The sequence below is a fragment of the Cupressus sempervirens genome, chromosome 3 (genome assembly GCF_028749045.1).
Source record: "Cupressus sempervirens isolate cs-2001-9-10 chromosome 3, ASM2874904v1, whole genome shotgun sequence".
Taxonomy (NCBI): Eukaryota; Viridiplantae; Streptophyta; class Pinopsida; order Cupressales; family Cupressaceae; genus Cupressus; species Cupressus sempervirens.
The window spans coordinates 25,422,975-25,436,990 of record NC_143120.1 but is presented as its reverse complement, the minus strand read 5'-3'; the positions used below and the strand labels follow the sequence as shown (position 1 = coordinate 25,436,990).

The 14,016-nt window shown below is 34.7% G+C and overlaps 1 protein-coding gene across 15 annotated transcripts in view; it reads left to right on the top strand.

Moving 5' to 3' along the window:
- The window catches only part of LOC149564583 (uncharacterized), a 292,402-nt gene that overhangs the window by 147,893 nt on the left and 130,493 nt on the right, over nucleotides 1–14,016 (top strand). For all 15 annotated transcript variants that reach the window (XR_016361859.1, XM_089818136.1, XM_089818133.1 and 12 more), the window contains one exon: nucleotides 5,215–5,405. Coding sequence is in view for 14 of the 15 variants with exons in the window: in XM_089818136.1 (XP_089674262.1) it covers nucleotides 5,215–5,405 (191 nt within the window). In the remaining variant the exon portion in view is untranslated. The remainder of the gene's footprint in view (nucleotides 1–5,214; nucleotides 5,406–14,016) is intronic.

Below are 14,016 nucleotides of genomic sequence, written 5' to 3'. Positions count from 1 at the left end.
ATACCACAAATGATGCGAATGGGCTAGAATTGGGATGGATCCATCTTTTCTCTAGCAATTCCTGAATCGTCCTTTCGATCTCATCTTTGAATTTCTTGGGTGGTGGTACGATGTGGTTATGATTGGCTTCGCTCCTGATTCCAACTTGATAGTGTGTTCAAACCCCCGATGAGGTGGTATGCCAGGAGGAATATTCATGAAAACTTTATCATATCTACTTAAAACATCCTGAAGTTCATCATCTTGTGGAGGTGTTCGATGCCCCTTTATAGGTTCCGCCGAGATAAAACAATGCGCAGTCCACGCAACGTCATCGTGCCGAAAAATTGCCTCCATCCAATGTGCAAACGCTTCCTTCGGATCTTCATTTGCCATTCCTTGGAGGACAACCTTCTTTCCGTCAACAACAAAAGTGAAGTCCATCCATTTGAAACTCTGAGTGTATTCATCAAGCGTCTCCATCCACTGTATTCCAAGAATAACGTTCATGTCAGCCAGGTCCACTATGAAGAAGTCCTCAGTCATCGTGTGATTCGCCATTGTTATTCAACTAAGGAACAAGGTGGGTGCAAGGTAGGAAAGTCCCTTTGGCGACCTTGACCTGAAAGCCTGCGTGTGCCTCCGTAGGTAGACTTGTTCGTTTTACCAAGGATGAGTTTATGAAATTTAGAGTAGCTTCGCTATCCAACATCCCCGTAACCCTTTTTCCTTCAAGGGTACCTTGTATACGAAAAACTATGCACCTTGGGCTGCCGACCAAGGCAATGGTTCCTCCGTGTTGTACCAAAGTGGCAATTCTCTCCGTACGGTTTAAATTAATGTTGGTGTCATTGTGGGGTTGGTTATCTTCGGCCGACATTTCTTCCTCTTCGTCCTCGTCATCGGACATGACCTCAATGTAATGGATCTTCCCTTTTCCGAGGCATCGGTGGCCAGGCTCCCAAGGTCCCTTGCAATTGTAACACAATTTCTTCTTTCTGAGTTCCTGTTTGGTAGCTTCATCCAACGTCGGCTTTTTGGGCGGAGGTTTGTCCCTCAGAAACGTTGGCGGTTTAGAATGTGTGTAACTTCGAGAGGATGATGCTGATGACGATGCCATACTCCATGCTTTATTGATTACTTCTGACAAGGTGGCAGGATTGAACCCTTTTACCCAACCTTTCAGAGGTTTTGTCAATCCATCCATGAAGAGCACTACCAGTCTTCTTTCGGACACCAAAACTATAATGTCCCCATTTTGGTGGTAATTTGATTTAATTAATTTAATTAATTAAGTTGTCCAAAATAATGAATATTTTATGAGGATGACTAATTAATTATTTTAATTAAATAAATAAGTGGTATTAAGTTAATTATTTATAAAGTTATCAAATAAATAAATATTAAAAAGGTAACTTTATTAATTTAATAAAGTGACTTAAAAAATATCTTATGAAGTCACTTAATAAATAAAATAAAAATAATGTTTTAGAAGTTTCTGGAGGAAGTGGAGAAAAAGAATAAATAGGCATCCTGGGCTTCATTCTCATCATCCAGCTTTTATCATTTCTCTTGACATCAGATTGTGAATACAATCACATGGTCTATTGTGAAGCCAAGGGTTTCAGATAGTCTATTGGTCTTTGAGAATGATACCTTCCAGTAGATCGCATAATTGAGGAAGTGAAAGATCTTTTGAAGGGTTGCACTTTGGAAGTGGTATTCAACCATTTCAAGTTGAGCTTAATTTGTATACTCAGACTACCTGAGGGTTTGGGTTTTTGAAAAAGCAGACCCGAAAAAGCAGTTCGAAAAAGTAGATCCGAAAAAGCGGTCTGAAAAAACAGGTTCGAAAAAGCAGTCCGAAAAAGTAGATTCAAAAAAGCAGTTCAAAAAAAAAAGCGAAAAAGAAGATCCGAAAAAAGAAAGTGAAAAAGCAAATCAGAAAAAGCAAAGCAGAAAGGCAGCATTGGAGAAAATTATTACAGCCATCTACAATTAGGTTCCTTTGGATATTACATGCATTGTTCTTATCATTTAGATGCATATTAGAAGGTAAGGCTGTAGGTGAAAGTTGTAATAGATTTAAGTATTATTCTTGCGAATGTAAGCCAAGAGTCTTGGCCATTTCATACTAGCATTGTAGTTGACATTTTATGTGCAATAAAGGAGACATAAGTCGCTGGTCTGATATAGTTGTAATTGAATATGTATTTATCATTCATGATCAACTTATTAGTTTGCATGCCAATTGTTTGAAAAAATTTCAATTGGCTGTAGGTTCCTTTTTTTGGCATAAATAATGTTATAATTATGCATATCAAGTGTTTGTATTAATGCCACTTGGCTATAAGTGCATTAATGCCATTGTAGGTTGCATCCAAAGTGTTTGTCATAATTACTAGTTGCTGTAGCTGCATATTGCAAGTAGTTTCAGTCACATATATGCATTGAATATTGTCAAAATAAGTTGCACATTCATGTTAGGTCATTGTGTAGTCCATTTTGAGTCTTTTAGAAAAAGATTCTCATTGATGCAAATTGAAGAAAGAGTCATTTAAAGCAAGCTGAAATACTATATCAGTCATATGTCCCTTGCATGTGAATTGTTTGATGAAATTTCTTGAGCCTTTATCAGCATTTTGAGATCAGATTTGAGCAGGGACATTACAAAAACAGAGAGTTTTTCAAATTCTGCAATGAATTCATCGACAGATCCAGTTTGTCTTAGTTGTGTCAAATCTTTGAAATTGAGCTCCAGATCTTTACCATCAAATCGTTCTATCAATCTCTTCGTGAATTCTGCATAAGTATTTATTTGATCATGCCCTAATGTGACGGTGCCATGGTGCCACCATTCATGCGCAACTCCCTCCAAGTGTAGCGTGACAAATTTGACTACTTCTTCTGGCATAGGATTCAGCTAGAAGTAGGTATCAACTTTCATTACCCACGCTTGTGCAAATATGGAACTGGATCTGTCAAATGGAGACAAATTTACCTTACTCAACTTTCTTCTAAGATCATCGTTAAAGTATCCTTTGTTTCCACCTCTTAAATATCTCATTCTTAGATCCGTGTAATCTTTGTAGGATATATCTTTTTCAAGATTTGCATTCTTCCAGTCTTCTCGCAGTTGTTCTTGCATCTCTTTGAAGGTTGGTTGTCTCCCTCCATGTGCCTCCATCTGTGGTGGAAAAGTTGGCATGGAAGGTTGAGAGCGTGTTGGCTGAGGGTTTGATTTACCCGACACTGAGTCCGCACTATGACCATTTTCTTCTCTGGATATTTTTTTGTCCGCCAACTTCTTGAGAGTTTTTTTCATAAGTCGCTGCATATCGGTGATCTTTGCCTGATTCCTTGCAAGTTCCCTCAGTAGTGCCACAAGTTCGGTAGTAGTCGGTTTCGGTTCGGCAGCCATTTCTATCAATGGAATGTGTCTTTCTTCTCTTCAGGCTATAAACTCCCATTCACTGTCCACAGGTTGGCAGGATCGAAATGCTTTAATACCACTGTAATGTTCCAGTCCTCTTTTATGATCAAACGAATGGATGAAATGGTTTACTTGTGCGGAAGAGTATGGATGATGAACGATATGGATACAAATCCACTTAGGAAAGTCTGTAAGGATGGCCATAGGAGGTCGTACGGGATGCAAAAGAGGTCGCACGGATGCCAGGAAGCCCGTACGACAGTCTAGTCTATGCCACCCAATGGAGAAGTGATCGTATGGGAGGAATACTTGGCCGTACAGTGTCAAGAGAGGGCTGTACAGTGGAAGGGATGACCGTACGGTGGGACAGACCAAGGTGGCCTAATAGCAAGCCATACGGTGGTTTAAAGGGGAGGGAGTAAAGAAGGTAAGGGGTGAGGAAAAAAGCCGTACAGTGGAAAAAAGGCCATAAGCCGTACAATGCAGAGTTAAATGATATGGATGGTGGAGGGATGAGGGTCGTACGATCAAGGTATGAGCAGTACGAAAAATGATAGGAAGCCACACGGATAGGTATCGGGGACCAAAATGGAATACACCCTTGTTCATACACAAACACAATAGATCTTGATGAAAACCACGCACTAATAGAGATTTAAATGCAAATAGTAATTGCTAGAAGGTAATGCTCTGATTTGCCAGATCCTAGTGAAGTATTACATGCAACAATAGAATAGGGTGAGGGCTGAATCCCACCGAAACTGCACTAGCCAAACAGGGAAGATCTTTCACTTTCGAAATGGTGAACAATCCCAAACTCCAACAAGAATTTGCAGTCCAGAGAAATTAATCCAAAAGCATATTGAGTACAACCTACAAGCCATGTTCAAATACCCGTCTGGAAACTTTTCGAGGGTGTACAAAGATAGCCGACGGCGACACAAACTACGGAAACAAAAGTAAAAATGTGTCTTAGATATATTAAATCAATTGGCCTATTACAAAAGTTTGATTTATTATTTATTTTATAACGGGAACATTACAATCTCTCTCTATTTATTACTATGAATTTTGACACAAATATTTATTGTGACTTTTGACATTATCTATATTTGTGGGCCTATGTAGACGACACAATTGTCAAATCATAGTTGCATCAATAGGTGAAAGGATACTTTTCATTATTTATGGTCTAAATGAGTTATTTTATTTATATTTCATTTAACATATTTAAGTGAATTTTCTTTAAGTTATATTATTTTGTTGAATTCATTTTCTCAAATATTTTGAACTTCAAATTATACATATAATTTTTATTTTGATGTATGAAGATTACCAATGAATTAAGAACAAAAATTATTTTCAAATCTTTGATTTCTTTTAATTTCTTCTAGGAATTCTACATCGTAGTTAGGCTCTTTTAATTTATTTTGATTTCTTTTAATTTTTCATTTGCTTTAACAATACTTAGCACTTTAACTACAACCTAGTTATACATGTGTAGGAACTTCGACGCTATGTGTCCTTGTTATATTGCGCTTGATGTGGATACACTTTTTGATGAATAAGAAAAATGTAACTATTTAAGTGGAAATAAGACCTTGAAAGGGGAAAGATGAAACTGCAGACCTAACTATGTAAAATGTGTGTTGTTTACAATTTGAGGCTTTAATAAATATATTCTAGTACATAAAGGCTATCAACTCTGTGTTAGTTTTCAAATTAGCTAGAAAGAGAGAAAAAAATTACATAATAAGATGCAGAACTTAATCTTACTTTGTCCTATAATTTTTTCTATGTAGGTGTCCGATTTCCAGGTTTAATACATCCTGGACTTATTGGAACAGCGCCATCCAAGGAACTCCTTGATATATGGAATGAAAGGGAGTCATCACTATTGCATTGTAGTTCAGAATTGAGTGGAGTATGTAGTGTCTTGCATCAACGACCATTTTCCTATTTGCCAACTAAAAAGGGTGCCCTACTTGGAACGGTAATGATTACTTGGTGCTTCTGATACTTATTTAGTATAAAATACATTACATTTGCCAATTCATTTTTTATCAGATTAGATTTATTGAAACTATTGGTTGGTTTCTTTGTAGAGATTTTTTGAGCCATTTTAATTGGACAACAAATAATTATCACATGTGGTTACTGAATTCCATGTACAGTTCTACTCTCATGTATATTTATGGTAGAGCCATTGAAGATAGTTACAACTTACAGGTTTTGAAACTGAGTTAATTCCCATGAAAAGTCAATGAACTATAATGATTCTAATCTATTATTATCTTCCCCTACCCAATTGAGACCCAAATTTTCCTCACCTTACCCACTGGACATTTTTGCCAAACATTTTGCATGCGTATTTTAATGAATAATTTTCTGATTTCTGAGTTTATTGGATGCAGAGTTTTCAAGATTCTCACATACCATTCATTATTTGTAATGGGCTGCCGAGTTGTGTCTCATTTTTTCAATTGCAGTTATTGAAAGATATAAACTCAATCCAACAAGGAGATATCCATAAAATGATTATTAGCTGCAAATAAGCAAATATAGATTTATGCTACAGACTGAAATTGTAGTGTCATTAATTTCCCCCGAACATCTTCAGCAAACTATGTCAACACATACAGTATCTTATTTCTAACATCAGTATTGATGAATTGATACTCATTGAACAGTACTAATCATCAAGCAGTAAATACAACACTAACATACCAATTCACTGTCCTAAACTAATATCAGACCTGGTGCAGCTCCTGTATGTTTTCTATCAACCATGTACGACACCCTTCTAATCTATCTCTGACCTGTATAGCATCATTTCCAGGCCTATTGAGGCTGTACGACATAATCCAAGGGGTTATCTGACTGATTCAATCCCTTTCTTGACTTCAATGGCTTACTATGGACTGGTATGACACTTCTACAGAAGGTACGGAACCCTTATTGGGAAATATTTCTGGTGCTGCAGCCTTTTCTCAGTAAATAAATAGTTTGGTCCTCTAGCAACTTATAAAGTCAGAATCAATAGCTCACCCTTCAATTCCAGACTCAAACTCCAAATTGAACCCTTCCTAGCAATTTTAATATTGGCAATTGAAAGAAATAGGTATCTCAATGTAATGTCCTCCCCTCTTCTAGATTAGGATCGAAAATTGCATGTAAAACATATTAGAAACATTGAATTAGTAAATGTGAATCTAAAATTCTACCTAGGCTACCCTGCCTAATCCCTCGGAAGAGATCTTTCTCAAACCAGCTAACCCTCTGATAAGAACTATATCTTGATTAGATGATTATCATTAAAAGAGCATCTTCCTTAGGCCTCTTTGGGATCTCTGGAAACAGTACTTGGTAGAGATGGGATCTCTACCAAGTCTCTCATCTCCGACATATGCATATGTTTGACCACTACAATATATATTGTCTCTAAGAGATTTTTCATAATCTTTCTCTGGATTCCAATTTGGAATCTCGACATTCATATAGAATGACCTCTAGTCTTTAAGTTCTCCTTTAGAGAAATTCGGCATCCAGAATGAATGCCCTCTATTCTTTGGGTTCTCTATTAGAGAAACTCAGCATCTATAATAGATTCCATCTACTATATTTCTTGGTTATTATAAAAATTGTAAACTATTCTCTCATTAAAATTTATTTTTAGCTATCTCATAAATATTAAACATATGATAATATACCTCTGACAAATTCTCTATCTTATACTTGAGTCTCTTTAATCCATCTCATCTTTAATCTCCCTCTTACTATTTCTTAATCTTCTCTATTCTTTATTCTTAATGTTCCCCCTCCTATCAACTGCTATATGAGATAAGATTGAGTTCTTTAATTTTTGTGAGTTAGTTGAATGTTCTGATATGAGTGTATCTTCATCCCCTATTTGTAGAATGATCCCCCCTTTTGATTTATATGATGGCTTGTATAGTGTGCCCTAATAGAAATGTGTCCTTATTGTTTAGACAATAGTACTTAAAGGAAGTCTCTAGTATCTTCCCAAGCCTCTGTTTTATTTTAATGTTATTTCTTGAACTATTATCGTAGAACTCAAATTGACGAGGCAAGTTTCCTCATAGTCTCGGCAAGTTTCCTCATAGTCTCAATAAAACATTTGAATAGAGCTTCTTACTATCACATTAGTATAGGGGACTCAAAATTATTTCTAATATGACAAGATATGCCTGACAAATATAGATGTATGTATTTATCAAGGTTGCATGGGTACGTGGGTACGGGAATGGGAATGGGTACGGGTACGCATATTTTTCAAAATAGGGGACGGGGTACGTGTGTAAGCCTAATTTCTTCTATATAATTAATATTTTATAGAAAATATAAAAATCAAAATATCTGTCATGAGTCATGACATTGAGCATTCAAAACAAGAAATTTGAAAATATAAGCCATAAGTCAAATATATATATATGCTATTGCTGAATGTTTAAAGTATTTTTCATAATAGGGGACGGAGGTACTTGGATATGTCAAACTTATTTTAAAATTACACTTTTATATTTATAAAAAATGTGATTTTATGAGTCATGACAATGGTTTTTCAAAACAAGAACAGTGATAAAGTTTGCAAATGTAATGTACTGTTTTCAGTTTCAGATTTGCTATATGTTTGAAATAATAATACATGATAAATGCTTAGATGCATAACAAAGAACGCAGACTTTAAACATGAACAAGAAGATCCTAAACCATATGACAATGACATATTGCAAATGATAAACTTTTAACTTGAACAGTGATAAAGTTTATTGTTAATGAGTATCAAAGTTTCAAACTGATTTGGTATTGAATTAAGTTTGATAAACAACAAGCTAATACGAAAACAAAAAACCAAAAAAAAAATCAGAATCTTAATCAAGGTCCTTAGCTATGATGATCTCCACCGAGTACCCGGTACATGGGATACGTGTACCCGGTACTTGGGTACGTGGGTACGAGTACCAGGGGTGTGGGTACGAGTACCCATGCAACCTTGGTATTTATGCTTATGTTGATACTGATCAATATGGTTTTATAATATATATTTGTGGGTACTATTCATAAACAGATATCTGAAGGTTGCTAAGGTCATAATTGGTGTATGTATACTACTCTGATGTGAAAATATATCCAATGAACAGGTTTCCATTATTTCAGAAGTATTTCACGTGTGGTCTATAATCTACAAATCGATTATAAATGCAAGTCTTGGAATATTGGATGACTAGATATATGAATTGATCCATAATTTATTATTGTCGTTCTTGATAATGGACTATCTACTGCTCCTTAATTGTTCTTCTTATACATTCTTTATCTTCTTATTTCCTCTTCTCTTATAGGTGCTGATTATTCCCTGTCTTTTTGTTTTTGTTTTCAAGAACTAAGTTTATCTTGCGTTTATTATTTCTCTTTTGTTAGGCAGAGATCAAATTTATTTCAACCGTATATCATTTCCTTAATGACGGAATGACTCTTCTATTGTTTGAGGATGCCAATATTCTTCACTGATTCAATGAAGTTCTATGTATTTATATATTGATATCTTCCAATGGTTACTACTATCATAATCTCCTAGCGACTATCACATAAAGTTATTGCTGACTGATCCCTTCATTTGTTGGTGTTATACGTGTTGACTATAATCTATCGAAGTTAGGTTATGTTTTCTTCATTCCTTGATTGTAGTGGTAAGATTTTTATCTGATTATGAGATTATTGATTGAATGATTTCTAAGTGTGCTAGATCTCCAACGCGATGTTTGGGTTCTAGTGGGTGAGCATACTTGGTGTGTCCCATCATGTCTGATATGTATCTCATCTTCATTGTTAGCTTCCTTTGTATATATGTCATTGTCGTTCATGTAGTTTCTTCTATGCAATCTCCCAGATGAGAAACATGGTTAGTTGATGAATTGTTGCATTGTTGACTTCAAATGCAACTCTTTACATAATTGTAATCACATACGATGAATCTGTTAATAATTGGATGAACATGTTGGGTGGATATTTTGCAACCGACAGTTTTGGGTAAAAATCCAATCACAAAATAGAATGATCAGTCACAACGTGTGAGACAAAGTCTCTCCTATCTTAAAGGGAAGGCTCCCCCTTCTCACTGTTCCTTGGATCAACTCAAGGTAAGCAAGAAGTCGGGAGATTTTATAAAATGGGTGTTACCAATATCCTTTCTTCTTATCCTTCAAGAAAGAATCCACTTACTTGTGGAGCAAGTAATGTGCAGGGTGATTCTCTAACTACACTTCTATCAAGAGCTGGAAACAATGATATTGATAAACCTTCACTAACTCAAAGGCTGACTGAAAATGTACTAGTTTGGCTCAAAGTTTGGTCATACTTCTATATGGAAAAGTTTTACAATTAGGGCACAAAGACTCCTAAAAGTAAGAATAACTTAACTATTTTGTGAATTAAGAAAGAATTATAAGCTACAGACAAAGTTTCTAGCTATATATTTCCACAATTGCTTTTGGTCAAAGCTCTGGCTCCAATTGCTTCTTAATTCTTTTCTATTCAATTTATGAGATACAATTACCAATAACACAAGATAACATGAATCAAAGATAACTTAAATGAATTATAGAGAAAGCTTATAACTCATGCAAGTAACAATCTCACTTAATCAAAGTTAAGTCTCAAATGCTCCTTTGTATTCACTATCTCAAAAATAGTGGTCACACAAAAAAAGTTTTGCTGGCACAATTTCTCTAGAGCTCTCTTGCATAAGATAATGATGATTTTACAATGAGGGGGTACTCTTTTATATAGCCACAAAAGTTGAGAAAAAGGTGGAGATAAAAGTGGGAGCAACTCAACCAATTTTGACTTAGTCTAACTACAAGAAAAAATATAGGGTTACATGCAATTGCACGTGCAACTCGCATTACATCATTTTACATATATGCAACTCACATTACATGTAATTACACTTTTTTATGTGATGCATCCTTTACAACTACTAACATGAAATAAAAACAAAAATAACAATCTTAAAGATTGTTTCTCAGTGCCTTGAATTTGACAATGATGTCATGCACTGTGGGAAGATCAATAATTTCCATAGTCTTCGATATGGCTTCTACTCCCACTACATTTTCTTAAGCTGATTGCACAACTTTGGAATTTTGTGCTGTAGTAATTATCAAGTGTTTTGTCAAGGATTTATACAAGACAAACTTGTTCATCATGTGCAAACTAAAATTTGCAGAATCTACATCAGAATTGATCCTAATTGTATATTCTAAATTTACTCTTTCTACTGCAATAAGATTACCATATTCATTAGTAACATGACATCCCATCTGTTCCAAATCATAAGTAACACTTGTTTCAACTGTTTGACAATCTCCAAAGGCCATTTGCAACTTTGTAATCAACTTCCTCAATGTTTCCTCTTTGTAACCAATGAGTCCTTGAAATTTGAAAAACATTTTACATGATGGAAGAATGTCACATGAGACCAAGGCATCGAGATCGAATTTTACCATTTCATCCCAATCATCAAGAATTTCCTTCAAGTTATTCGCTTCTTGAGTCAAAGAAGAGATTAAGTTTCACTCCATTTCATTCATCTCTTTGACGTGCTTAAGGACTACAAATGTCTCTGTGATGGCTCGAACTCCTTCAGAAATGACTTCCTATATCCAAGAGTTAGCGGCTTCAATCAACTTTCTCTCATTAGACGTTTGAGACTTAACAACAATGCTTTGAGAATATTGTTTCTGAATGACCTCATTTAGGTGAGAGACCTCTTGTTTCAATTGATTTTTTTTTCCAAAGCTCATGATTGCTCTTTGATACATTAGCCAATGCATCTTGAGCATCTTGCAAACAACTCAAATGTGGTTGCTTTCTGATTTCAATCTTAGTAAACTTGTAGTTAGAATGAGTAAGTTCCTCAACAGGTTTATCTACCAAGGGCTTAGCAACTTCAACAAATTTGGTTTTATCTGAATCAACCAAAATTCTGGAAACAATCTTGTCTTTCAAAGATTTGGATTTGGTCTTTTTAGTTGGAAGATTGTCTGGAGGAACAACCACTTTTCTCCTCTTCGTTGTTATTTTGCTAAAAAATGCAGGTAGGCTGAAACCTTCATCCGAAGAAGCAGTTATAGTGGAGACCATTGGCATTGATCCTAATTGTATTTCCTTTGTAATAGAGAAGGATTCAGCTTGCACAGCTGAAGGCATAGGAACATGCTCAGAAGACTCTGTCATGAAAAGCTCAAACCTTGTCAAAGATGTATCAGGTCGGGAAACTTGACCATTGGTAAGAGTCAGAAAATCTTCAAATACATTTGCTAAATATTCATATTGTTCATGTACAAGGATGCGAGGAGCAGTAGAGGAAATAAGAAGAGCCATTGTATTAACCTCCAAGACTAGAATGGAAGGAGTGAAAACAGTGGAGAATGAATCCACATTGTTAGTAAACAAATTTGTCCTTCACATAAATTGCAAAACTTGACTCAATATGCCCAACAAGAAAGACAAAATATACTAACAGTTGGATGAGTTATTATTAATTGATAACCCTCCTTTGAATTAAGAGGTACAGCTCCTTTATGAAAAGATATTCAATGATTTAGATAATAGACTATGTCTTTGACCGGAAGACACAAAGGCTAAGCTGACATTTATTCATAGACATGGATTAAACGTGATTATCAGATATACAAGTAAAGAATGAGAGAAAAACTAGATAATAGCCTCAAGACCATTCATCAAGCCTTTCATAAAACAGGAGAAATAAAGGAACTAAATAATCTATTCAGTAGATGATGAGTTTATGAACCAACTGATTCACAATCACGTAAGTGTTTGACATAATAATGCAGAACTGTATTCAAAATAGGAAGAAAAGACTGCATAACCAATTTCAACCAGGAAATAAATACTCAGACCTCAAGATTTGACATAAATATACTCCTCTTTATTCTGAAAACATAACAAAACAACCACAAGATTACTTGTCTCTGTTATTACAATTGGACTGCAAAAAGATAAATATGTTCCCTTTGTTACAATCAAATGAAAGTGTCTCCACCCCCTATAGCAGCTGTAGAACTTCTAGACTAGGAAGAAGAACCTGTAACTAGTCTTCCTTTTGCATATTTATTTCTCTCTCTCTGATAAGTTCCTTTTCAATTATAGAAACTGATTTTTCTTTATATTCTCTTATCGTATTTGTCTTTACCTGTTTGTTCTTTTTAGTGATAGGATCCATTAAATCTGATCTATAACTTGTAATAGCACTTGTAGATATTTATGTGTCTTCCAAGTTTTTATATGAATGAATATATATATATATATATATATATATATATATGAAATAAAGAGGCATGTCTCTTGAAGAGACATGTCTCTTTAATATATTAACCTACATTAGTTATAGTTATAATACAAGTAATATATTCTCAATATATTATAATGGTTATATATATATATATATATATATATATATATATATAACATAAGTTAAATTATTCCATATATAATATCTGCCATATATTATTTATATATCTCATATATATAATGTAATTTATCCGACAAAATTATAACATTAACACTCCCTCTTAATGAAGAAGGATAAAACACATAGATATTATACCATAGGTAATATTTCAAAAATAATACATATAGGAAATCTTTAATCAGAAGATTTCTAGAATATGATATCATGTAAGTATTGGCCTATCAGAAAATCAACATATGATATTCACCAATTACTATTTGATATCATATTTGGTAACATGAGCATTGGCCTATCAGAATATCAATCAAATGATATTCACCAAATACTCCGAGTAATGGCCTATCAGAATATCAACTAAATGATATCCACCAAGTACTCAATGTGGTAATGGCCTATCAAAATATCAGGGCATGATATACACCAAGTACCAAACATATATCTAGACAAACAACTTGTAGATAATCAAATTAATGATATCAACCACCTAGTTGTTTATTTACAAGATAAAGCCCTTACATGAAACACTTTCACAAAAATGAATCATGCTACAAGTTATTGTAAAGACATCACTTTACAACAACTTCTCCTAATACAAGTGATAATCATTTAGAAGTCGTCACTTCTTCATGATGTACACAGGGGATAGGCTCATACATGTATGACATCAAAAGTTCCCATGAATACTGTCATGTGGTGTTGTCACAACATTCACCATAAAACATGTCAGAGAATAAGGTTTCTCCCTCTTAGTTTGATATCACCTTTTCTGACCTCTTAGCAAAAGGTTCTTTCTGATGAAGTGTCAAACTTCCTCTGAATCTGTTATCATCTTTCTAACCTCTTGGCAACAAGTCATGTAATGCTTCCCTAGTTCAATAGGTATCCTAATAGCATAAGGTCTTCCAGCCTACAAACATGAGACTTTATCCCATGAATCATAGTCCTATAGCTGTTATAGTTTCTGACTAGTGGAGAATCCATCAACAAGGTCTATTCCTTCTGAACCAAGATCATCAAAAGTTTGATTGAAGCATTTTATTTTCTGCTCCCTCTCTTTCTCCAAGTTTGCCTCTAGTGAACTGTCAGA